Source organism: Dermacentor variabilis, chromosome 9 (assembly GCF_050947875.1).
Source record: "Dermacentor variabilis isolate Ectoservices chromosome 9, ASM5094787v1, whole genome shotgun sequence".
NCBI classification, from domain to species: Eukaryota; Metazoa; Arthropoda; class Arachnida; order Ixodida; family Ixodidae; genus Dermacentor; species Dermacentor variabilis.
This window is the reverse complement of record NC_134576.1, coordinates 91,361,454-91,389,162: the sequence shown is the minus strand read 5'-3', so window position 1 is coordinate 91,389,162 and position 27,709 is coordinate 91,361,454. Positions and strand designations below refer to the sequence as shown.

The following is a 27,709-nucleotide window of genomic DNA, read 5'->3' as shown; positions in this document are numbered from 1 at the left end:
TGTGTAAGGGCCGCACCCGCAACTTGGCAACCCGAAATTTGAAAAAAATAAAGGAAAATCCAACCCAGAAGCAATTGTTTGGAGTCCCGATGCCATGCATGTGTATAAGTGCATTGTCGTGCAAAGCATACTTCCGCGTGCGGCGTCTAGATGGTGAGAGCTGTGCATTGACCTCTGATGTATTAGTACATTCGTGGATCCTGGGTGCGCACAAGTCGAGGCAGTGCCCGCACAATTTTGACCAAGAGGTTCGATCCCATGCAAGGGCCACACCTTGCCAAAATTGGAGAAAAAAAGTGCTGCCCTTAGAGGCTACAGTATCTTTGGACTACCAAAAACAAATATTACTGTTATGGCAAAAATCCACTAACACGTTACATGTCTCACACAAGTTTCTATTCCTATATACTTAACTATCCTTCATATGTGCAAACTCCTACTGCCAGTACACGTCGGTTGGAATCGCCATGCAATTTTGATATTAGGCACTGATAGTTAAATTACTTTGTATGCATAACACTTCTTTGTGTACTCACCCATCAAAGTATTTTTTTTTTAAATAAGAAACATTAGCACAAATGCATGAACTGATATAAGAACACATGTAGCATATGTGAAATGAAACACGAATATGAAAAAATGTAATAAGCAAGAAACTTAAAAATGCATGATAGTGAGAAAGAGAAAAAGAATAAACACAGCATTTACAGAGGTCAGGATGGCACCGCATTTGCTGGCAGAGGAATATACAGCCACATTTCCGTGCATTAAACAAGAGATTGACTCTTTATTTGTGCATTGTAATAATTTTTCAAGATAATTTTTCCATTGCTTCAGGAAAAGCAAAATGAAACTACTGAGTAATGAAATTATTCACCAATTAGTGCTTCTGTCACTGACACAACCATACATGTACAAATTTTTGAACAGATCTCTGAAGATAGGCAACATTCGATGTACTATAAGTTACGTTCTCTAATAGTATATTGCAGTCTTCTTTTATCATTATGATAACTTATCACTCAGTGCAATAAAACTTCATTTTCTTCATGATTACAATTCAGTTATGAAGCAGCAGGCGAACTTGCCATTAGACTTGTTCCAGACTAGAGAAGCATACGTGACAATCAGTAAACAGTCACATCAACACCACAATGGCAATTCCATCCGAGATGAAACTGCCACTTCATGTAACAGAACCAACAAATGGTTGCTTTCTGAGAAGAAGCTGGTTAGATGGATTCCTTCTAAAGTCCGAACAATAGAACTTCCTGTGTGTTTTGTAGGAGGCATGGATACATCTGTAACGAAAAGGAGGTCACTGTCAAAGCCAGCACAAACACTAACACACCCACACAAACTTTTTCCTCTGAGTCGACAAACAAATTTAGGTTGGGAGCAGGGCACTACACTGATATTATGACCTCATATATCTATTACAAACATTTATCCACTGGCTCCTTCCAAAGAAACTTCATAAGACTAAAATACAATTTTTGCAATAAGAAAGCAGCATTGTTTTGAGCACTAATGTTTCTACACCCTACGTCTCGATCAAATTGGCCCTTCTTTCAAACAAATGTCCCCATGTTCCTCAGTGCATTGAAAGTGTGATTGGAGAGTATTGGTGAAGGCTCTTTTACAGTCACTGAGCATGACATCTGTTAAATCCAGCTTTCACACTTAAGAGAAAAATGGTCCCCATTTTCAAATCCCCATTGCTAAAAGTGTATGTGACGTTCATTTATACACAGATAGTCACAGATAGTCACACAGATAGTCATGGATAGTCACATGTGCACAGATAATCAAGCCCAGCATGATGCAATTGGAGATAAATTTAGCCTCTCATTCCATAGTGCGAAAGGTGTCAATACGTGCAGGAGTGGCTGCATTTGAGAGAGCTCACTCTGCGTTAGTACGTATAATACATTGAACTCAAGCCGACGCACATTAGGAACAATAACGCTTACAAGTATGCAATTTATTGCAGAAATCTGAGGGTTGCTCAGCTAGCGTCTCCATGTAGGACATGTCCAGAAATAGAATGTAGAGATGCGGGCAGCAAGACAGGGATGCCAATCTGCACCTAAAACCTTTGACTAGGATGAGCCCACTATGAATAGGGAGCAAGCATGATTGCAAAATCAAATTAAAGGACCTCCACTACATAGTTGCATATGATGTTAAGCATGTTAGCTTTGTAACACGCGAATAAATATGAATTCTGTATTTTTAATGTCGTTTTTGTACCCTAGTAGCCTATACACTCTCAGCAGCATGCACAAGAAGCACCATGTATCCCATCACATGTGCATCCCCAATAGAGTGTACCTAACTGTTTTACCGAGCAGACCTGGCACAAACTTATTTCATGTTGCTTTAGAAACGAGGAAACATATTATACTCAATTTAATATTCAGCTGTAGTTTTTCTCAATGTTCATACTCGATTCCATTAGAAAATGTCACTATTTCAACATTCCCAGTTTCTACGGATGAAGTACCTGGCTGTGTTGGCGATCAATGGGCTGACTGACATGGCGGAAGGCAGAACACACTTTTTTGAAAAGTTTACTGCTGCTGCTACTACTACTACTAATTTTTTTTATCCTGCACAAGTCTTTTCCATAATGCTTTCTCTGCGTGTGTGGGCAAAACACATCCACCAACAGATGTGAGCATATTCTTCAGCAAATCAAGCTCCACTCTTAGGATGAGAACTTTGGCAAACCTTGCTAGGAGGTAACACAAATGTCTTCTCGCTGAATGCACTTTGCTAACTGCAATATCTTTTTTTTTTTTCTAGAGAGAACAGGCTATGCTTTGCAGCCAAGATGGTTCCTGGATGAGAACACTTTTCAACCCAACTCCACCTCTTCATATGGGACACATAAGTTTCCAAACTGTTTGTGTGGTTTCACAAAGAAGCCCAAAAACAAACTCACCTGTAAGTACTAATTTCTCACAGGAGTATAGAAGCTGCAAATATGCTGCAATGGAAGGGTATGAGTAGATGAACCGGTTTGGATGCTCCTCTCATAGCCAGCCTGACATCATGCGTTCACCACATTTCAAGCACACATTAACTATAATTGCGAAGCTGGCCCAACAGCCCAGCAGCACTGTTGCATTCTATATTAGCTGCAACACAGTGCTTGTGTTTGCAGGGGCTTGAAGAGGGCACTGTGGCACTGTCACAAGGAAAAATGAGAAAACTGAACGCCCTGCCAACTACAGGTATTTATTAAACCAATCTTTTGCATTTTGCCACCAGTGTGCAGTCCTGGAGCAGGTTTGACCAGAGGAACCGTGTTGCAGCTCATATTAAATGTGACTGTACTTGCTGTTGTGCCTGTGCAAGCTGCTCAACGTTGGTGGGGGGATTGTAAGGTGACCAGAAACAAAAAGATTTTTTCGAAGACAAATATCTTAAAATATCAGCAATATCATCATATGTTAAAATGCCACAAGTGATCAGTAGATTTGGAAACACTGTCTAAAACATCACATGGGGCGTAAAGGAAGCTTTAAACCAGACTGGACAGTCCTTTTTGATATAAGTTGATTCAGGTGTGTCACTTCTGACCAGCAGCTCCTCCTTTTGCTTTAGTTTTTTTAGCTTGTTGGCCTTCAAGATGTCTGAATCAAGAAATTGGATACATAATTGTGCACTTGAAGGTCGTATCCTTAGGCAGTAATTAATGTTGCGTGCCTCATAATGAAATTGTGCCTTTGGCATGTAAAATCCCAGAATTTAATCAATTCAATAATTCATGTGGCTTCGACTGGAGCATTTGAATCCCACAGCACAGACACTCGTAACTTAGAGCTACAGGCTTCCTAAACTGCACTAAAGGACAGTGCAGTCCAGGTATGCAGAATAAAAAAACAAGAAAGGCCCCTTTCTGGTACTGCTTCAAAGATGTACAAGAGAGGCTAGAATGAAGCCGATGATGGTTGCTACAAACACAGCAAGAGAATGATGCACTGATGGTTCCTTCACAGAACAATAGTGTATGAAACATGTTTGCTAAAATAATGTAAACATTACCGATCTCTCAAATATAAACAATAATTAGAAAAAAAAGGTGATTCTAGGTATACCATGTGGTATTACATTAATGACAATTAATAAATATCCACAAAATGAAAGCAAATGTGGTTCAAAGAACAAAATTCACCTATTGTGACATAACATGCAATACAAAAAGCTACCATACCTGAAGTCAGATTACACATGATCAGGATTGCCTCACTTTCTCTGACACCTTAAAATTCGATATCAAGTGATATTAATGACTGGCACATTTTGGAGTAGCATTTGGGGCAGTCAAATATGTGTCTCAAAGCCATTAAATGAGCTTGCAGAAGAGGTTTATGAAAGCAGTTGCAATGCATATTAGTATGCTGAGCTCTTACAGTGGCCAAGCCATGTGAAAGCAATAAGGGGGCCCGTGTTTATAACCTCAATCGAAAGATGAAAAATTCCAGTTCTCGCTACAAACTGCAATGGAGCAGTGGTGACTGAAAATGAGCTAAAAAAACACTTTGGGGTGGCTTTGAAAAGCACTGAAGTACTTGAACAGGCTACCTGGAAACTTCGAAGGCAGTTGGGAACTTTCAGCATGACCTCACTGGTGTAAACATACCCTACAAGATGGGGCAGTTCATGAAACAAAAAGGTATGTTGAAAAGACAGCAGAGGCATATGTATTAATGCCCCTCACCTGCTTATATGATTTTTTTTTCAACTGCTATGTGTAGAGTTTACACTAAATTTTATGGAAACTAAGGGTGGGTGAATATTTAAAGTTCTGAATACAAATCAAACAGTACACACTAACCATTCATATTCAAAAAGGAACTATTCGGTATATTTGACTATTCCAAACTAATTAATTATTTCGAAACAAGTGCCAGTTAGAGTTTGGTTGCTCTTCTCTGCCTAGTAAACAAAGGATCACAAATTATAAGAATTGAAACAAGTTTTTGAAAGAATGCTGAAAAAAATGGGCAGTGCGAGCTTTGTTTTCTGTTTTGTAGTGGAAGCCTACATTTCAAGCAAACACTTGATGCGATTACATGTTGCAAAGGATGAAAGTAACAAAATTGTATCTATCACCATTAATTGTAAAGCATTTAATTAACAGTTAAGCTTCGCTTCACATAAATTCCAACATGTACGTTGGATCTCTATATTTTTCTTGTTTCACTACTACCAGCAACCCTGCAATGACTTATCTCACATTTTTGGAACGCTTGTTTACGACAACTGAGGCTCCAAAAATGTTAAGGTTAAGCCATCAAATACACGCAAAGTGCCTCGAGTCGCCAGTCGCATGCAGTTTTCCGTGCGTTTGTGGGCTTTTTTCATTCTCGGAAAAACACTTTTATGTAGCATGTACTGAGCAACGGAAAGCTGTATCGGGAGTTTTTCATGTCACTCTACTTCTCATTGACACTTTTAATCTAATTATAATGCCACGTGCGGTGAATCTGGAGATTTGCTGGTGCGTGCTAGCGTTTTCAAGCGAGACGGGCGGGTAAGAATTGCGGTGAAGCTGCCATGGTAGTACTCGATCGCGTGCACCTCACGCATTTTCTTGTTTGCATGGGATCTATTGGCTAGAAAACATATTATATAATCGCAGTTTGCCGACCCGACGTACTGAACGTTGGTGCCAAAAAATCATGTGTTCCAGGAACGTATGAGCCGGTAAAAAATGAGCGCAGCTCCATTGGGTCTTTTTTTGTGTTGTTAATTGCAAGCGTTGGCGCCGAGAAAACATATGTAACAGGAACCTATAAACGAGATTCTACTGTAGTTGTACTCAAAGTGGGTGTCGCTGTAGGACAAGCCCTTGATCTGTAATATTCTCTATGCATAATTATTCAGTTATATGTTGATGTATCATCATAGTTGTTTTCTATCTACATAACCATGTCATGTGTAAAGACTAGTGTGCGCATGTCTGGTGCGGCGGAGGGCCAGTGACTCTAAAAGAACAGAAAGAACAGTGGGATTCGGCGCGAGCTCGCAGGACGCGGCACCTCTGTCAACAGTCAAACACGAAGGCACACGAGTTCCAAAAGAGGGATGAGAAGCAGAGATGAAAGAAAATGGAAGATTTTTTTTTCTGTCGAGAAGGAGCCCGGTGTGCGGCATGGAAGAAGCGAGGCTGTCGAGCTGTGAGTCCAAACCTCAAGACATCAGGAGCGCTGTGCAGAGAAGCGAAGCTGGCAGGCAGCGGGCCCGAGCTTCAAGACCTCAGTGGCGGTCAGGACGTGGTCCTACCTCCAGCCTGTGGTGTTCGCAGATTCTGGTGACATAGTGCGGGAGGCCAAAAAAAAAAAGTTATGGGGTTCTACGTGCTAAACCACTTTCTGACTATGAGGCATGCTATAGTGGGGGACTCCGGAAATTTGGACCACCTGGGGTTCTTTAAACGTGCACATAAATTTAAGTACACGGGTGTTTTTGCATATCGCCCCCATCGAAGTGTGGCCGCCGTGGCCGGGATTAAGTCCCATGACCTCGTGCTTGGCAGCCCAACACCATAGCAGAAGGGTTGAAATCTGGGCCAGTTGGTACATTGCTAGAATTTTGCTACTATCTGCAACAAGCAATTTTAAAAAATTGCTAATATTTTTCACAGAAACACTTGGTGTATAGTTGAGAATGAGGGCATGTGGCAAGAATAAGCACAGTTCACAAAAATTTGATATGTGAACGTTTTCTTCACTTCTACCATATCCCCGGCAGGCTGGAGAGAGAGAGAGAGTGTGTGTGTGTGCGTGCATGTGAATGAATGCGTGCATAAATCAATATGAATGAATAAAAAGTAAAATAAAGGAAGACAATATAGAATGCAGAACTTTACACCTCTGTCATGTGCATTGTGCTTACTTCTGGTACAAATGACTAACTCGTCCAAGTTCTCACCCTTGCTACACTTACTTGCATTTGAGCCAACATACTTCTCTTTAAAAATCTCCAAATACGAAGATCACTGCATGAAACAGATTTGAGAATGTGGTGTAATGAGTCAATAGTGCATGCTGCCTAGACTCGCTGACATTAGCTCCTAACAAAACACAATCCAACAATGCTGGCAACATGGAAATAAAGGACTGTGGTGGTGACAATGGCTGCAACTGCGGAGACTCCTGCTCGGCAGGCTATGACGAGAATGCCTATAGTCGCATGTTGTCAGGCAGGACACGCCCTGCTAGCTGTTTCTGTTCTGGCTATGGTCTTGGCTGTCTCCTTCACTAAATTTCTGCATGCAGCTCTACAGGTTTGGTAGGCAGGCACTTGCAGTCATTGAAATTGCTCGATTGCTCAGACAACTCTGAAGCTGCAATAGTGCAGGCTGCATCTGTGTAAAGAGTCCAGCTGGCACATGCTTGACACATTCCAAAACCTTAACACCAGCGGAAACTTTAGGTGCCCCACAAAGCACCAACTTTTTCTAGCTACTGCTCGACCTTTGAATTCGATTAGTATCTCAGGATACGTTACTTTCTTTTCAGTAGCTATCATTGTCTCTAACCATTTTCTAGCCAACTTGAGTCATTAGGCTAATGGGCTGAGCACCGTGCTGCTGTATCTGAGCTCAAAACCAACCATTAGAGCAACTTGGGTCTTTGATTATGTGACACTGGGTATCTGCTGCTCTCTCAAGAACCTCTTTTATGCCAACTTTGGTAATTGGGTATGTGCGAGTGCGCATGTGTGGTGCTCATCAATGTAAAAAAAAAACAAAAGAACTTTACAACAAGCCCCGCTATCGTCTGAAAATCAAATCACCCTCGTCTGTATCCCAGCACACGCTGGCGATGTCCACCTGCACCCCATTAACCTCAATGAGGTTACACACTCCATAGCACGAGGACTAGTCAAACGTGCCGAAGACGGTGCAGGTGCACCCGCAGGATGCGACCGCCTTACAAGATACGACAACCTTGTGAAGTAATTTTACCTCGAAAGAAGAACCTTCCCCACCCCTCACCGCAGGCAACCACCCTTCGCCTGTTACAGACCAATACATACCCCTCCCTCACATGTTAGCACATCATATACCCCGACATCTATCCGAGCCAGACGTGCAAGATCTGTAAAACTCAATCAACAACACTCCCCCACATGCTATGGGAGTGCAAACACCAATACTCAGACCTTAATCCTGTGACCCTCTCGTCCAGATGGCGCGCCACCCTGCGCAGCTCCCATCTCGACGACCAACTCTGGGCTAACCAAAAGGCCTACGAAGCGGCGAAGAGGCAAGAGCTTGACGTCCCATCGTGGGAGGCCTAGGCCCAGCCTACTAAACTGCTGGTTCTCATTAATGTTCACTCTCTCTCTCTCTTTAGAAATTTTCTGATGCTGGGCAGAATCAAACCCGCATTATATATATTCAGACATGCGTCATGCACAAACTTCACTGCGGCGCCACTAGATTGTGAATTTTTGCATAGAGGTATGTGCGAGAAGAGAGCCTGGCTGCATTCATGCCTCAAACATGCCGCATATTGTCAGTGGCAATACAGTTTGTCGCTACACTACTTTAATGCTATTCACATTGGTGTTGACATTTATTGAGAGATGGGTAATGCAGGAATTTTCTGTTTTCGGAGCAGGTCTGTGTGATAAGTATGGTATGTGACAGTCATACAGGAGCTAGCTAGCACATCATTTTAGCTGAATTTCACAGTAAATGAATGAAATTGGCTCTAGGTGCTTTTGTTAAATTTCTTTCCTTGACGAGGTTCTGTGGTATACGGCATAGCAAAATAATATTTATGTAATTTACTTGCATAACAATAACAGAACTGCCACAGTGTAGTGCTAATCTCACAGTACTGTGCAATTCACAGTTACAGCCTGACAGCTGTGATATGTTACGTCACGAGAACCTATGGGTAATCTTCAGTCGGCCTGTGAGAAATATCATACCGTCATCAATCCATGCCAGTTATTAGCACGAGTGAACATGCACAATTTACCAGTTTGCATGTCTGGATATCTCAGCAGCTGATTCCGGCCAGATGCAACAACCACTACACTATTTCAATACAGCATACAAGCTTTACTCGGTTTCCAGACATGACACCACTAAACATCAACGATGGCTTCTCAAAAATTGCAGCGTTCAGTTTCTCCTGTCGTTGCCTTGCTGTGCGAATGCCAACCAGAGTGACAGGGTTTGCTAATGCTGAACCATAAGTATGAAACTGGACGTTTAAAGCTTGAGAACCAACTCTGCCGAGGCATGCGCTTCAGCTTGTGAACAGCGTGAGAGCATTTCAGCTGGCACAGTAGTTTAGTCTGTATTAGAACAGTGTGTACCATGGCAGCCAGGTAGTACTAATACATAAGTGGTTGTTACTAAAACATAAGCATTTGAACTAGGAAGCACAATTATGTCACATGAGAATGCCACCAATCATGTGTTGTTAAACATGTGCGAAAGACAAGAAATTTGGCACATACTACTGTGCCCCGTCTCAATTGTATGTTTCCATTTCCTTTGCTGAGTTCTTATATTATGAGTAGTTTTAAGGCTTGAAGCAGTCCTTAAGTGAACCAAGAACATTAAGCCCCCCATCTGCATCGCATCTGAAACCTTGTCAAGAAATCTTTAGGTACGTCGATGACTATGTTATTTTTCTTGACAAGGTTTCAGGTACGGTGCAGATGCAGGCTCTTAATATTCTTGGGTCATTTAGGGACTGCTTCAAGCCCCTTGAAATGACGTATGAAATACCCACTAATAGCACGCTTAAGTTTGTTGACATTGAGCTAAGCTTTCACCCAGAGCATACGTGTTGGTGTTACAAACTTCGTAGCAGTAAGCCAGTTCTTTTGCACACTTCCACACGTTGAAAACTTGTCAAGAGAGGGATCGTTAATCTTAGTTTTCTAATTGCACTCAATAAATCATATCCTCATCAGTTGTAAGCTATTTTCTTTACCAATCCAAGTAGTTGACACTAGCGGGGTATTCTTTGCATGTACAGTGTTCAGTCGCGGAATCTCTGCTCAGAAAATTGCGCGTACCGAGTGGTTGTCATGTGGTCGCTGCATCTGAGAGACACAAAAAGTGGCTGCTACATCCTACATTCATAAGCTGTCTCACAATATCAAGAAAACTGCATATCATTCCAAAGTTAAAGTTATCATCTCTGCCGCTCAGAGGCTTATTAAGTTGTGTAATCAAAGGAAATGTTACAGCGTGCCCCCCATCTGTGACAAAAAGCACAAGAATATGTTTGTCACCTGGGTTAGCAACATGGTTTATTGTATCCTGCTCTCTTGTGGTACACAGTACATAGGGTAAACGGGATGCTTATCAATGACCAGCTGAGAGAACACTCGTACAATATCTCATACAATGTCAAGAAAAGCATGGGTAATGATTCGCTTGCATGTCATTGCAGTTTGTGTGGCTGTGAACCATTTTCTGCTCAATGTACTGTTGTCAGCGTAAGCGGTGATCAACTAACATGTAAAATAATTGAGGCTGGAATGATCTCACGACTTGGCTCTGAGTGTGTCAGCACACCATCTGTACATTTGTCAAAGAGTTAACTTTCCTAAGTGTGTGAACTGTGCATATGCAATGTGATGAGTGATGGCTATAAACACGGGTCACCGAAAATAAATCTTTTTGTTGGAAGTTAAAACACGTCTAGCACCTCGTTTCCCATCGTCTATATCGGTGCTGCAATAAATCAAGGAGTTTTACGAACAAGCCCAAACAGCCACGTTACTCTCAATGTAATTTATAAATAATTTCTTGCAAAAAAAAAATTTGATCAGTCGGTTGATCAACAACAAAACTTCAAGTCCCTGGCCTTTAGGGCTTCTCCTCTGAGTGACAGGACATGTGGCGCAAGAGGTTGTCTTTCCGTGAAAAGGATGCACCACAGTGGATGCAGGGAAAAGCACGCTCTCCAGTGTGGGTACGCATATGGCGTGTCAGGCTGCTATTCTGAGTGAATGCTTCTGGGCACAGGTGGCACTGGTAGGGGCGCTCTCCCGTGTGGGCACGCACATGGCGTTTGAAGCTGTTACAATGAGTGAACGTTTCCGAGCACAGGTGGCACTGGTAGGGACGCTCGCCTGCGTGGGTGCGCACATGCTCTTTCAGGTGCCACTTCTGAGTGAACGCCTCTGGGCACAGGTGGCACTTGAAGGGCCGCTCGCCTGTGTGTATGCGCAGGTGCTGGGTCATGTGCTTCCTGTGCTTAGTCTTGTAAGTGCACTGCAGGCAGGAATGCAGCTGGCCACAAACAGACACGCGTGAAAGGTACTGCTCACGGGATTCCAATAGCAAGGAACCTGCAACGTCACACGAAGCACAGGAAGTCAATGTAGCAATGTGTCATATATTTCGTGGAACTAAAGTACATCTGGCCGTTAAGATGTGTTGCCACACTTGAAGGCAAAAGACTTAATAACTTTGGCCTCACAACCCATACATTACTCTCATGGCAACAGTGCACTGGTACAGTATACGTCTCACACCATTTTCTATCTCTGTATACATCTCTGTACACAATTATTTTTAATACATAGATTATAGCTTGCAACATAAAGGTGGGGTTTGGCAACCACTTTTGATATGATGCCTCAACAATCACTTATGCACTCACTTATAAAGCAAGATATTACACGTTTTTTTCGCATCACAATACAGCGCTACAAGAGAAATAACATATATTTGAACAAGCGAAGCCTATGAGATGAAATATCTACATGAATTAAAGTAATATTACTAAAAAAGAAGAAAAGAATAAACACAGCATTTATAGAGGTTAAACTAACACCACAATTGCTGGTAGAGGAGAATACAGCTCCACTTCTGAGCATTAAAAAAAGCATCATTACCACTACAAAAATAAATAACTAGTCTTGGTAGATGCAAACATCTACTCCCAATATAGAGGCTGTATTTGGCCTACACTTTTGATATTACGGTTAACCCTTTATTGACGGCACATATAAATACCAGAATTTTTTTTAATTTTCTATCTAAATGTGCTAAGCACATTAGGAATAAGCATAATTAATTATAAGAAAAATAATTTGCAGAAGTTTTTTCAGCAGCAAATGGGAAACTATATATAGGGCAGAAAACTGGAAGTGGGCATCACCCCAAGCCTATGGCTACATTTGGAATTTGCACGGACAGTTCTATTCATGTGTGAACTATAGGTGTACGTTTTATTTGCTACACACCATTTGTGCAACATCACTGCAGCTGGAAATCTTGCATCAGCATGTCTCTCTCAGCATACTTTTAAGAGAAAGTTACTCATGTCTGAAACTTCTTTCTTGACCTGTGCTCCAGCTCTAAACTAACAAATGATACTTGCTGCATGTTATTCAGTATTGGCCAGGGCCATTTAGCTAGAAAGCTTGTGCTTAATACCAAAACTCGGCAAGAAAAATAGTTTTATGGTATGTTGCTTGTAGGCAATGCTCAAAGAAGGGTTAAATAGTCAAACTGCTTTTATATGTAGCACTGTATTACAGAAGGATTTGTACAATGCAGCACAACAAAAGCATCGGCTGATGTTAGAACACATATATTTATTTATTTTGTATTTATTTATTTATTTATTCACCTGCATCACTCATGCAGGCATTACCGCAGGCAGGCTACATTGTAAAGGAAGGAACAAGCGATCACGTACATAAAGCACGATAAAACACATCATTGTTTTCAATGTTAACAATGTCAGGTAAAAGAGCATACCATTCTCTTATAGATCGAACAAAAAAAGAATACTGAAAGAAGTCACCCCTGAAAGGAAACTCACTGACTTTCAGTACAGGGTATCGTCGCAACGCAAATTAGTAGGCTACTTAATATATCTTTATTTCTCAATTCCTGTTTTAGAATAATAAACAGAGCGAAAAAAAATTTCTATCTGATATTTTCTTGGCCGCTCTTTTAGTGCTTGCCAAGATAAATTAATTTTACTTTGTCATACTTAATTTTCTACTATAATTATTAAGAATAAACCTGGCTGCCCTATTCTGCACTCTTTCAAGCTGTTTCACGAGATCAGCCGTGTACGGTTCCGAACATAAATCATATGAAATGAAATACTACTATATACGAAATAAATATGAAATCAAATGATAAACATCCGAAACTAAAAAAAAAGAAAGAATAAACACAGCACTGTGATTACACTGACACCACATTTGCAGGTGGTAGAACAGTCACATCTTTGAGCACTAAACGAGGGATTCTTTTGCTCTAATAGTGCATCGTAAACACTTTCCATTATCCTGTTTCATTGCTTAAGCAACAGCAATATGAGACAAATCCTCCCTAGCCTGCCTGCCCCCTCCCCCTCACTCACACACACACACACACACATGGTAATGAACATATGAATGTATGAAAACAGCCAATATTCCACACTATATTACATTCTCTGTTTGTACATTGCAGTGTATCTTTATTTTACCCAGATGATTACACAGCAGTCAGTGCAACAAAGCCCTTTTTTTTTTATGATTTCAGTAAAATGATGGGGCAGCAAGTGAATTTGCCATTAGACTCGTTCAAGACAAGAGAAGCATAGATGGCAATCAGTAAACAGTCATATCACCATCACAAGGGTAATAACTTGTAGATCAAACTGCTTTGTCACGTAGCAAAGAAAAAAAAATGGATGCCGTTCAAGAATCTGACGAGCTGGTTTACAGTCGAAGCCCGAGCAATACAACTCGTTCGATGTTTTTTTCAGGCGGCATGGAAACATCTGTAAAAACACGAGGATTACTGTCAGAGCCAGCATAAACACTAACAGTTACATCCACATAAAGAATTTTTTCTTTGTATTGACAGACGTATTTAGGTTGGGGCACGATGCTTTCCTTCACAATATATTAGAATCTCATATATCTATTACAAACAATTATTCACTATGCCAAACCTACTGAATAAAACAAATAACTTTTTTCAGTACGAAAGAATCAATGTTTTGGACATCAAGTTGACTAAGCACTCAGTCTTAATCTCACTGACTCCTATTTTAAACAACCAATGTCTCAGTGCTTCTGCCAGCACTCAGTGCATCGAAAGTGCGACTGGCGAGTACTGGTGGAGCCAGTTTTGCTGTAACTGAATATGACATCTACTAAATCCATCTCTCACACCTTCGGAGAAAAATGGCTCATGAACAAGAATCAACAGTTACCTAGCTTGCAGCCAGGTCATAAATGCTCATCAATATCACTGTTCCCCACATTTATTTCAATTACAATTTCCTTTGACATTCTAGATTGTACAAAACTTCACAGCAACAAAGACACCTTGGCAAGTTGTAATGCATGAACTTTTTTTTGGTTACTGAATAACGCAATGCGATCCACAATACATCCAAATGTATACGGCTGTCGCTGTCACTTGGCCGAAAACACCAGTCTATTGGACATGCCTGTAGGCTAGAAAGTGACGAGGTACACATTTTAACGGCACGAAGTTTCTGGCATCGCACGGCAGTTTGCATCAATTACAGCACTACCATAGCATGCTTTATTGCCACACTCCCGACATGAATGTATCTGCCACATCTGCTGTCCGTCTCCAGTCGACCAGACTGTAGTAGTCTATCACTCTTACGCCTGTGCTGAATTTTTCTACCATGCGCACTAAACTTTACCTGGAAGTTGGCACACGGGACCCCTAAGGGGGAAAGTGAATTTTCGAATTTTTTTTATTTTTAAATGACGTTTAATGAAAATTCTCACCTTGAGCTTCTCATGCTGATTTCAAAAATTTGATTAGATTTTGCATATTGCAAATAGCTTCAGAGATAACTAAAATTATTTATGTATTGTTTATCTGAACAACAGCAAGGCCACTACCAGCCAAAAAGTTAATTTTGACATATGGCTGGATACCATAAACTGTAAGGAAACAAATGTTGGAGTACTTTTATTATGTGGCAGGTGTTAGCAATATTACAGCACATTAAAGTTCAATGTGTAGAACTGAATATCAGATGGTGCAATTAGTGGCCAAATTGAAAATTTCCAGAGCCGAAATATAAAAAATCTGCTCCTAGTCTTTCAAGTTGCACACATGTAGGTACATGCCACTCCAAAAATAATGGCTTCATGTGCCCTGAAGGCCAAAATATCACTTCTGCAAATTTATAAGAACTCACACACACGCACAAAAAAAAAAGGATTTTGAGAGGACATGAAAAAAGCATAACAAAATAACCTTAAAATATACATACTACGCAATATTAAAATGTTTTCAACTGCCACCTGTTTTTGCCGGTCTTTCTCCACCATGCGCTTGGTGTGGCCAGGATTCGGGCACAGTTGTTTGAGTATGCCTGCTGAGGCTTTCTCATTCCCAGCATTAAACTTCATTATATCTTCAGCCACAGCTGCTTGCACAGTGAACAGTAATGCATGCTGCTCCTTCAGTGCAAGCGCCCCTGTCATAGAGTGGAGACTCTCATTGTTGTTTTGAGTCTTTCCTCGTTGGCATCGCTCAAGAAGTGCTTCATCAAACAAGCGCTTATACACCTGAAGTGCCTCATATACGTGGGGTGGCAGATTATGGTGGTGCTTCAGAGCAGGCTTCCCTTTGAGCTTTGTGGTATTTTGTTGACACCATTATTCTGGGCCTTCTGGACAGATACAGTGATTTGACATCACATCATTCGAACTAGTGTGGTGGTACGTGGCCATGGCCACCCTATGCATCACCCTTGTGCGATTTAAAGGCCCAATGGTAGTAGTTACCGAGCTCAGTAATTAGGTTACCAGTCAGCTTACCGTTGCCTCCAAGGCTGCCAGTTCCAGAGCACTTCTGCTTTGAAGGTGCGGCTGTCACCATCCGAAAGTTAATTCCTGTACCACATCTTACGCCTTTGCAGTGCCCTTCGAAAAAGGATCACTGAAGCTTCAAGTTCCATCTCAGTGGCTTTCTTAATAGTGTTCTTCTGCCACACAATCCTTCTTCCAAGCCTGGTAGGTCAGGTCATCATCTTTTGGTAGCTGTTCGCAGCCAGCACAAGATGTTTTGAGCGTCACAATATCGAGGATGATACCTGTCAACAGCTCCATCACCATGTAGCCACCGATACGGGATGAGTGGTCGCGTGTCATCCATGAGTCGTTGCATGACGCGGCAATGTTATCTGCATTTTTTACCTTTCATTGACCGTATAAATCACATACTGATCAAGCACATGTCCCGATCAACTTTTCGGCAGCTTTGGTCGCCATGGGTGTGGGCTTCATTTTAGAGTGCAGGCTCTTAGGAGCCTGTTCCTGCGTTGGTGTCCTCGGCGTAACTTAGCAAACAAGCAGCACAGTGAAGAATGAAAGAGCGTACGAGGAGCACTGCAGGGGATGAAAGACGGTGATAGTCGAGGGAGCATAAGGAGGAAAGTGGAGGAGGAGAGTATGGCAAAACCAAGAGAAGTGTAATCCCGCGCAAAACAGGCTCTGCGTCAATGATGGTGGCAGACTAGCACGAGATGGTGGCAGACTAGCACGCACTAGTTGGACCAGTCAGTTGGACATACCTGTAGACTAGCAAGTGATGAGGTATACGTGTTTAAATGACAGGAAGTTCCTGGCAATACACTGCAGTTTGCATCAATTGCAACACTGCCATAACATAACATACGCCCCTGACAGGAGGAAGTGTGTTGGAGGTGGAGGAAATTGGAGGAAGCGAAGCAGAAAATTGTCAAACAAATATATGGACAGCAGTGGAGAGGGGGGCAAACCAAGAATCATCGGTTAAAAAAAAGAGGTTAAAGAAACAGAGGAGTGCAGACAAAATAGGGATGCAGATGAAATCGGCACTGGGACATACAGAACTTTCAAGCAGAAGATAGCGAAAGATAACATCTACAATAATTCCAGAGGAAGCTTTTTGTTGTTTGAAGCCAGAACGGGAGTTTTGCCGACTAAGACGTACTGAGTCAAATACCAAGGGATAGACTTGTTATGCAGTGCATGTGGAGAGGAGGACGAAACGGCTGAACACCTTACAATGTTCTGTGAAAGTCTTTGCCTTAAGTTCAAAGCAATGGGGATGATTTTTTCAAAGCATTGGGGTTTAGGGACAGTGGAGGCAAAATAGACTTTAAGTGGGTAGAAAAAACTGAACGGAGGTTATCTGAATGGTGGCTAAAATCAAAGAAAGAGTGAAAGTTCATCCCTCACCAAGTACAATATATATTACTAGCAACAGCTAGGCGGCATGAGCGGCCGTCCGATTTAAAGAGTTTTATTTAAAGAGCCTTATCAATCCATTCATTGTCTGTTCACCGATGACGCTAATGATAAGGCATACAGTGAGTGCGTCACCGGTAATATATATGGAAAAAAATTGCTGCATGACTGGAGGTCTGTCTGTGGCGGCTGATGTGAATTGCGCCCACACGTCACCCATGCGCTGCCTCTCACCATTAGTGAGGCAGTCCGCCATACTTCACTCCATTTGCAATGTGCCGTGTGAGTCAGATTGTCTGTGCCAGCCAATATATACCAAAATGAAAACACATACAGAGCTGCGCTCAAATTTCGCATCATTCTGACTCTTTGCTTAGCAGCTGAGCAGAGCAGACGTGCAAATGTGCATGCTCTGTCCACTTAGCTGCAAGCAGGCTAGCGAAGCGAGTAATACTGTTTGCTTACGAGCTGCCTAAGCGAAGTGTCACTGCCATCTCTCACTAGCAAGGGTGGTTGATGCGCGCTCGCTCTCGCTTGTGCATTGAGGCACCTCACTTGCCTCATACTTTCCAAGATGGCTGCCTCCAGGTGAGATGTTCTTGACCATGCCATTCATTTCAACCATGCCTTTATGTTCGTCTGCGCAGTGCAAGCCATGAAAGCGATTTCGCATAGGCGAAGGTTTAAATTTGCTGAAAGATGCAAGTGCTGACCGATTTGATAACTCCACAGGTCAGAGGACGTGCTGCGAAATTTGGTGTGCGCTGTGCAGCGTATTGGCATCACAGAGGATTGCATTGGATGCAGAGTGCAAACTTACTGGCTATCACATGGCGTTCCCCAAGTCAATGCTTTGTTTTCCACTCAACAAAGTGGACCAGTAACGCATTACAAGCGCACGTCTAGCTACTTCATGGACAAATAATGTATATAAAGGCCTTGCTATACAAGTGCACAAAGCCGCAGCTAAGCCTTGAAATTGAGCCGAAGCTGAACTGCAAAAGCAGCAATGCGATGATGTGAGAGGCCGCCTTACCAAGTGTGCAGCAGGCTTTCGCCTTCACATGTTACAGGAGTGTAACATGCTGCCAAATTTGTCCCGCATTGGACGTCACTTTGGCAAAAAGAATACCAAACCATGCACACCCAACCACACAGGCCCTCCACGTGGCGCAAGGAAATTGCTGAACTAATTGAATTTCTCAAGGTAAAATATGTAGAAAAGTCAAAAAGTATGACTTGCACACAACCTACAGACATGCTAGCGTCAGATTCTAATTCAAGTGAAGCTTGTATTGCCTCGCTCTTGTTGGCATTGGCGTTGCAGCATGAAAAAACTCAAGCCGCACAAAAATAAAGATTGCTTGTCGGGCTGCGGATTTGAACCATCAACCTCCGAGGTACTAGACCACCACGCTAACCAATTCAGCCATTGTCGGTTCATCATACGGGACCCTTAAGACGTGGTTTTATATGCAAGAAGTAGACGCAGCGCAAGGCACGAGCCAATCACAGGCGTGCCCTTCCTCTAAAAAAAGGGAAAGGGCGTGATCGCATGCTCGGTCACCACGCGTCTGCTGTTTCCTGCCAGTTTAGGCTGGACAGTCAGATGGGGAGGCCGCATTCGGTTTGTTCTGCCGAAGAGCAGGCCGCATTGTAGGAACGGCAGTGGGAGCGGGTCGTGTACTGTGCATTTGGCCGAAGAACAGGCGGCGTTTCATGAACGCCGCCGGGAACTCACTCAAGAAAGGGCTTGTCGTCGACGTGCTGACCTCGCTGTAAGGGAGCGTGAAGCCAAGGCGTGCTACAACGAAAAGCTGCAGATCCTAAGCTTCGCTTGCACCCCTCTTCAAAGAAGTGGAAGGTTGGTCAGTTTTTTTTTAATATATGAGAAAACATAACTTTGTTACGTAAGAACAAAAAAGAAAAACCACAGACACCTTTTCTAGCATTTCTACCATTCATAGAGTGGCCATGGCCTCCTAGATTTGCAGCAAATCTCAAAGGCCATAAAGCGGCGCACACGGTTCCTTGCAACACCTCCAGATGGTGCTTGACTCCGCTGCATCATGGCAGAGGCGAGAAAGGAGGAAAGCAAGAGAGTGAGCTCACCATGCAATAGGCAACATAAATGCAGAGCAGCACAAGAAAGTAAAAGTGGGTAGACATTGAGGAGCAGTTAAATAGAGAACAAATAGGGGCGTACACGGTTAAAGAGACACACCTTAGAGATATAAAGTACAAGTTAAAATACACTCATTTATTTACAGGGATCCACCTTGACCGCTTTCTTCTCTTCTTACCTTTCTGTTCTTGTCTCTTCAGTTCTCATCCTCTTTGCCAGAATATCACATCCTCCTGGACTTCAGTTTTCATCCCTTCTGGGATGATAGGGTACATTTCCCATTGTTGCTATTTCAGTTTTTCCTTCTGGTCCCGAATAGTGTAGCAATTTCAGAATTCCTAGTTGCTTGATGGTCTTTATCACTGCATAGGCACCAGAAAATCTTGACTTCGGTCCATCTAAACTGTTTCAGACTAAAACTGTATCTCGAGGCTCTATGACAGGCATCTTGGAGCTATGTAGCAGATCATAGTGTCTCCATAGTTGGTCTGTAGCATATAAGCTCCTTTTCCATCTTGCGCTTTTCCTGTAGATCTACTTTTTCGATTCCAAGGTTGTAGTCTGCTGGCAGCCAAGTTGTTTCGCCTGATGCAGCAAAGTTAAGCATGCATTTTAATCCCATGGTATGAGAATGGTTATGGTGCCTGATTGGCCCTTCCAAGGCACACTTACATCCAGCATGGAAATCATGGTAAATTTCAATGAATGTTTTCAAGTCCCGAAGGAGCCTCTCAGCTAGGCTGTTTCCTTCAGGACAGTAGGGTGCAGCAAATCTAAGGGCAATTATTCTTTCCTGGGCCCATTCTTGAAGCTTCTTACTGCGGAAAGCTGGCCCGTTGTCAGACACCACCACCTTGGTGTTCTTGGACATACTTTGTTCCAGTAAAGTAAAAAGAGAATAGGTGTCTTCCTTTCCTGACTTTGCAGCAGCCATGCATGTGCATTCATCTATTGCAATAAGGAACGCTTGAGTCTTACTGGCTCCCTCGCCTCCCTTTTTATTTCGGCAAAATCAAGACGAATCACTTCAAATGGTACTTGGGAATCATTAGCGATAGCCATTTGATTCCATCTTAGAAGATATGTGGCCTTGTTAATCTGGCACTGGTGACAGGTTTGCATGTATTTCTTGATATCTTCCTTCACATTTTTCCAAGGGAATCAACTTTTTATCTTCCACTAAGTTTTCTAGCACCCATCATGCTCTCCTGATTCTGGGCTGTCATGGTACAGCTTCAAAACCTTTTTCACCAAACTTCCTGGCACACAGAATTTGCCAATATCTCAAGTCTTCGGTGCCTTCCAAAAACTGTAAATGTGTCCATGAGCAGATGTGTTCACTTCTGTGATGTGGAGCCTGGAAAGAGCATCTGCATCAGGGAGCTTATCACTAGGTCGGTAGCTTAAATCGAAAGTGAACTGTTGTATTTCACTGAACCAATGCGCTACCCTGCCTTTAGGCTGTGTTAACCCCAAAAGGTAGATTAACGCTCGGTTGTCAGTGAAAAGCCGGAATTGGAGACCTCTATGTAGCTTCTGAAATACCAGAGTGCCATCACAACAGTCAGAGCCTCTCTTTCTGTGGTAGTATAAGGTTCTTGAGCTTTTGAGAACGTAGAATAATAGCCAATCACTTTGAGTTGCCGTCCTTGGTGTTCCTTTGTGTCCCATGGATATAGAACGGCCCTGTACCATATTGCAAAGCGTCCACGCACAGTTCGAAAGGCTTGTTGAAGTCAACGTGAAGAAAGGGGTTAACCGAGGGACCCAAATTTTATTAGTCATATCATAAGAAGCCAACAAACACTGACACCAAGGACAACATAGGGGAAATTACTTGTGCTTAATAAATGAAATAATGAAACAATAAGTTAATGGAAATGAAAGTGGATGAAAAAACAACTTGCCACAGGTGGGGAACGATCCCACAACTTTTGCAGGTGTCTCAACACAAATATGTTCAGGAAAATTTGTTAGCACCTCATCAGCATTTCTAACTCTACGATGTGAATTTTCAATTCCACACAAATTAGGCTAAATGATCCGTCAATGGTCACTTCGTCTTTCCAAGAAATATTCATCTTCAATCGCTTCACATCAGGTCTAGATAAACACGAAGTCAACACTCTGCATGACAAGGGCATCTACTTTCAGGTGACGTCCACCAAATCCAACTTCTACTTCTGTAAAGTGCTGCAACCTTCTAGTTTTTCCATCATAGCTTTGAACACTGACTATCCTTCCTTCGTGTACCTTGCTCTGTTGGACAAGTTCCTGATTTACAAGGCTTACGGATGCTCTAGTATCTACCATGAAGTCCACACTTTTTCCATTTAGCATCATTTTACCAATAAAAGGTATGATTTCAAAAGGTATATTTTTCATGTTTTCACAATGGTCGCACTCGGTACTCAAATATACCGTTTCGCCACGTGCACCAATGCTAAGCGATAAAGTACTATGCCTTTTGATGGGACCGTCAATCATACTATGGCTGGACACGTAAGGCAAGCAAGTCATTCATGGAGGTTAGACGGTGTACACGAACCTCTCTTTGCGATTTGTTAGTCATGCCTTGAATTATCAATGGAAGGATTGCAAAGTCTGGTGGACGAGGGTCGGCAATGTAGAGTAATCGTCTCTTCTAAAAATAAAGTAAACCATGGCTGTCCCTTCTCTGTGTCTAAAAAAGATTGCCTCTTCCAATCCGTCAACCGGATTTCGCTCAAAAGCAGAAAGAAAACTATATTTCCATTTGTGCCATGGATCACAGCATTGGCTTGCGATTCACATGCCACACCATTTTCTGCCAATGCAAGATAAAAACCAATGCATGTTACACACTTTGTTGTCGAATGACGTCTAGTATTTTTGCTCACATACGTATACATAAAATCTGAGCCAAAACTTGGCTGCATTGGATGCCCCATCGAAACTATCAAGCTTAATCTCTTCTCAACGTGGTTTCTGTGCTTTTAGTGAGTCGCAAACTGCTTCGAGAATCAGTCGCCATCGCTCATACTGCATGGTCTGCTGCTGCAACAGTGCTTGCAACAAAGCGTTATTTGTGTGTGCAGTCTCGTTCTTGAATCCCTGAATGTCACGGAAACATAATCTCAAATTCAGACACAGAAGCATCAATGTGTACTGCACCTTTCTCTACGAGGGCCGCTTCACTCAGTTGACTCTTCTCAGTAATGATGTGAAGCAGTTCCGATGAAGTCGCTGATTCCTGAAGAAGCATTGAGTCTTTACCATCAAGCTGGTAGGTCTTCACGGTCGCCTGCCCATAAGCTCTTTTTACCAATGTTACTTCAAGCCACATGGCCAGCTGTGCCAAATATAAAGTACGAGTTAGAATACACTCATTTGATGATGATGATGATGATGTCCTTGATGAGTTTGGCGCTTACCCACTCGCGGGGATTGGCCAAAAGTCGGGCAGACTTTGCTTATGTGTTCAGAAAATGGAGGTAAAAATCTATAATTTTGTTACATGAATTTAGACGAGGAAAAATCGAAAGGGTTCAGTAGGCTGTCATGCTATGAAGAGGAAAAAAAAAAGAAAATTATCTATAATATATAAATGAGGCAATAGAGGAGGAATGAACCGAATAATACGATCATCACTGAAATCGGTTTGATTCAATAATACATTTTTCTAAGACGAAGCACACATTCCTGTGTGAGTGCCCAAGCACAGACGCTCCGAAAGACAGTAGTACCGGAGTGTTCAATGGCAGGCCAAGCTGTCGCACTGTAATTTCTAATGTCATTTTCCTCATGGAGGAGAAACGCCGGCATTCCAGTAAGTAGTGCTCAATCGTCTCTAATGCATTGCAAAAATGGCACAATGGAGATATTGCCAGACCAGATCGGTGCATGTAAAAATTTAGAGGTGGGACTCGACAACGCAGTCTCGTTAATGCAACTTCCGTTTGTCTTGTTTTACAAAACTTCCTGTTCCAAGGGAATTGTAAGTGGTGTAGTTCCAAGGATGATTTAAGGTTTGATTATGATGTTAAAAGGATGTATCTTCTGAACCTGGCGGACGTGATAAAACCCATCGTTGGAAGAAGGGGAAGCACTGGGCCACTGATAGAAGCCTTGGCCAAGCTGTCTGCCACCTCATTCATAAATATGCCTTTGTGCCCAGGTACCCACATTAATCGTAAACTTCTCAAATGACTTGGAGCCAGTGAGTACAAAGTTTTCAATATGTGTGACTCGCCGGGAGCAGTAAGTGAGGTGCACAACAACAAAGAATCAGTGATTATTACCGCGTCTGTCCTGGAAGATTGTAGCTTTCGTAAAGCTAGGACAACAGCTAGGAATTCCGCTAGGTATATTGGAGTGAAGTCGGGAAGCCGAATAGAAAAAGACCAGTCCAATGATGATGAAAAAATTCCAACTCATGCCTTTTCTTCACTCTGCGAAGCATCCGTTGCTATAATTATGTTAGTGTGGAGTTGATTCAAGTGATCCTGGAGTAAGCCGTTAAGAATATGCGAGGGAAGCTGCTTTGCATTATTTGGGTATAGGTCATCATAAGTAATAACTAGTGAATTTGAGATGCTGTTTTCCGTGATTATATCATTTATATTTACGTCTAACGGATTCAATAACGATTGCGATACAATGACTTGTGGCGTGTGAAACCGTGGCCATCTGACTAAAAAAAAATTGGACTCGTTTGATGAAGATGGACTGGGATCTTCTAAGTGGGGATTCATAGAGCCTTATAAATGTTTGAACGGTAAGTATTTTAAATCTCATTTCAAGGGAAGGTAGTCGTGATTCCTTGTAGAGCACAGTGTTGGCTACAAATTTTGGTAGCCCCAGACATGAGCGAAGCGCCTCCCGTTCCAGCAAAACTAGTGGGCGTAGCTTGTAAGTCGCGGCGCCGGAAAATAACGCACAGCCGAACTCTAGTATGGGTCGAATATACATGCGGTAAATCATTATGAGTGTGTCTCTGCGCATGCCCCATCGATAATTGCTTATCCTTCGTAATATCCCCATTGCACGAGAAGCTTTTGAAGTTATATGTTCAATATGCTGACGCCAATCAAGATTTCCATCATAAATAATTCCAAGGTACTTGACCTTTTCCACTTGTGGGATAGTGGAATGACGGTATGAAAGGGATATAGTAACTGGGTCTTGTAGGGGAAAGACAAGAACGGCACTCTTATTTACATTAAGGGACAAGCGAATACTGTCCAGCCATGCTTCTAGCTCGCATAAGTATTCCTGTAAGTGTTCGTACAGTAACTGAATATCACTTGCTGATGCAAAAAACGCTATATCAGCGTAAACGTACGTGCATACATTCTGATGATAAGGAATGGAGCTGAGTAGGATGTTAAACAACAGCGGGGACAAAAATGCGCCTTGAGGAACCCCGCGTGTTTGTCTGAATTTTCCCGATGAAATTCCGCTTTGTGCACAGTAAAACTCCCTGCCCTGCAAGAACTCTGCAGTCCACGTCAGAGTACAGGGATCCATTTTGACCACTTTCTTCTCTTCTTCCCCTTCCTGTTCTTGTCTCTTCAGTCTTCTTCTTCCTTGCCGGAACATCACAAGAAACTCGGAAGAGCCGCCAGTGATGTAGAATTATGTTTGGGAAGGGTGCAACAGAACTAAATCAGAAAGAAAGGGAGCGGGAGTCAGAATGCTCATCCATCAGGGAGCTAAATGGAAAAGAATAAATTCAAAATGTCAAAAGCATCTTTGGTTATCATGTACAATGAGTGGAAAAAAATTTGGCTCGGCATAACATATTTGTGAACCGGAAATAATTGCAGAGAGACAAATCACGAGTTAGTGGAATGTCCAAGTGCCAATATTAAGGGTGTCGGAAATGGTGCCGAAATTATCCCATTAGGTGACATGAATGCCCACATACAGGATCTGGATGGCCATATCGACAATGGGAAGTCAATGCTAGATCTTTGTGAGTAATATAACCTCGTTATGATGAATAGAAGGCCTGACTATGACGGGCAGACCACGTGGGAAACCAGCAATCGACCACTGATTACTGTCTGATGACAGAAGGAATTCATGATAAGTTGAGAGAAATGGTCATTGACGAGGAAGGGTATATAGGGAGTGACCATAAACACACCATTCTGAAAATGGGATATTAGTTAGGAAAGAACAAGGAGCACAAAATGACCAATCCAAATTTGAACGCTGAGCAAATAACAAATGTAGTCACAAGAGTCGAGGAAAAACTTGGCAAATGGGCAAGCAAAGAGTGAGAATATAGTGAGCTTTAAAGTGTAATAATGACAGAAATACAAAAAGAGAAGCAACATGCTTGTTGGAAAGGAAAAAAAAAACGGAAAGCTGGTGGAACAGGGAGATACGAGAAGCGATCCCCGAACAATAGAAAGCATCCTGAGAGCACAGGCAGGCAAAAAAAGGTGCAGTTGCCTCGGGATGAAGTAGCCAGATAATGGGACATATACTAGGAGAAAAAATCTATGGTTCAAGTGCTGGTTCAAGCAAAGATAAAAGGTGAAAGTGAACGTTAGTTGTCAGAAATACGAGAAAAAGGAAGCCGCACCTAGAATATTTTGGAACCACAAACTTATTAGGCAAAAAGTCTTGAATACAACAACATATCCTGGACGAAGACGGAAACAAACTGGAAAAGGACGCAGCATTAAATTACAGCCAAATCTTTCCAAGGCAATGATGAGGTTGCACTTGAAAAAAAGAGAATGAAAGAACCAGATGGAAAAGGAGCTGGTGCTGACAAATTTCAACTGGAAGAAAGCTGAAGAGAAAATTCCTAAGCGTACTGCCACAGCGCTAGACAAGGTTCCCGTTAAACTGATTAAGGAACTAGGACCAAAACGTAAGGAAGCTCTTGTGAAAACGGTGGAAGAAGCTTTGAAAGATAGACGAATACCAGACAGTTGGCGACAAAGTAGAAGGTATTTCGTAGACAGGCACGCCTGGGTCTTTTTTTTTCTGACTAGACAAGCACTGTGGCATGCAGCAATGATACATTCGTGACATTACTGAGCGAAACGTACTGTGGCAAGCTTAGGGAACGGGGAAATGGCATTAATTTAATTTTGCGTGCTTACGCATAGATCACAACGTGCGGTCGTCGTCTGCTCGAGTTTTACCAGCGGCACGGCGGCAAAGCCTCGGCTATGTTGCAAGCGTCCTCCGCGAGGCGGCTGTAGTAACCGTACAAAGTTAGCGCTCTCGGCCGCTCTACTGGCAGCAGAGCGGACCAAGTTGGTTCGTTATTCTATGGCGGACCGTAGCGATAATTAGGGAGTATCGTAGTCGTCGGTGAATTCTTTTTAGATGCCTCTACTATGTTTTGCTGTGCATGCCTCGGTGCGAGACGTTCATCACCACGAAAATATCGTTCAGGGCGGTTTGGCGATTGCCAGTTCTCTGCATTGCCCGCACAGCGAGAATGTTGGCGACGAACGGCGATGCTTTCGGTTCGCCGCTTACACGCAGTGAACTCCACCACTTCACAGCATCACGGCAATTTCCGCACTCGACAAACTACTTCACAGCTAGTCCATAATCCCGCTCACCTTTTCGCACTGTGACGCTAGCACCACACATCGTACACTTCACACATACCAGCAATGTATTCGGAGTCCAAACTCGCAATGATGAAGTTCGTGGCAAGCTCGTTTGTTCAGGCAGCAGCGTAGTTATGCGAATCAAAAGGTCCGACTTTCACCCAATTGCAGGAGTTCAAGCTGGGGCTTGAAGTTCTTATTCGGGTTCTTTGTGAACGCGCTGCAAATATTCTAGCTGCAGCATAGCAGTGTCATGCCGAACCGCCGATGAAACGCAGCCGCTGTTGGGAGCGCTTACGGGGCTAGGCTTAATCCGCAGTTGGGGGCTTCGTCGTCGCTCAACGTTCTCGATGTTGTCGAAAAGTAGCGGTGCTGAGCGCTTCTTGAAGTTGAACTCCGTCTTTCTCTTTCTTTTCTTTCCTTACTTCTACTTCGTAGCTAACTTTGGAGATCATGTCCTCGGCGTACAAAAAATTCACCGACGATTACGATACCCTAATTTTTGCTGGTGTGGACAATCTGTCTTGTGCGGCACGTTGCAAATGGAGCGAAGTATGTTGTATGGCGCGACTCGCTAATCTGCTGGAGATCGCGAGAGCCAGCGCGTGGGGGACGCGCGCGATTCACAGCAGCCGCCGCCGCAGACCACGACCTACTAGAACTCCAGACCTGCACAGATATCCGGTCTCTATGGGAGCCACTTGCGCCCACTGTCGTTAAACCATTGGACGTTGGTGTCGCTTTTATAACCTGTTCGTCTGCTACTCTACGGTTGACTGGTGCG

The 27,709-nt window shown here is 42.8% G+C and overlaps 1 protein-coding gene across 12 annotated transcripts; it reads right to left on the bottom strand.

Annotated features, from left to right (window-relative positions):
* Positions 1 to 214: 214 nt before the first annotated feature.
* On the bottom strand, positions 215 to 27,709 carry LOC142557120 (uncharacterized). Of its 12 annotated transcripts, none has more exons than XM_075668743.1 (5): positions 26,464 to 27,709; positions 22,774 to 22,903; positions 22,514 to 22,691; positions 6,204 to 11,346; positions 215 to 1,301 (listed from the first exon to the last, which is right to left on the bottom strand). In XM_075668743.1, exons 3-4 carry the CDS (start codon positions 22,683 to 22,685, stop codon positions 10,862 to 10,864), a joined length of 657 nt encoding a protein of 218 aa, XP_075524858.1. In that variant the 5' UTR covers positions 22,686 to 22,691; positions 22,774 to 22,903; positions 26,464 to 27,709; the 3' UTR covers positions 215 to 1,301; positions 6,204 to 10,861. The 12 variants fall into 12 exon arrangements, with proteins under 12 accessions (XP_075524858.1, XP_075524862.1, XP_075524866.1 ...); XM_075668747.1 differs by lacking the exon at positions 22,774 to 22,903 and adding an exon at positions 15,823 to 19,297 and having other exon boundaries at positions 22,514 to 22,592; positions 26,935 to 27,709; XM_075668751.1 differs by lacking the exon at positions 22,774 to 22,903 and adding an exon at positions 12,636 to 13,787 and having other exon boundaries at positions 22,514 to 22,592; positions 26,984 to 27,709.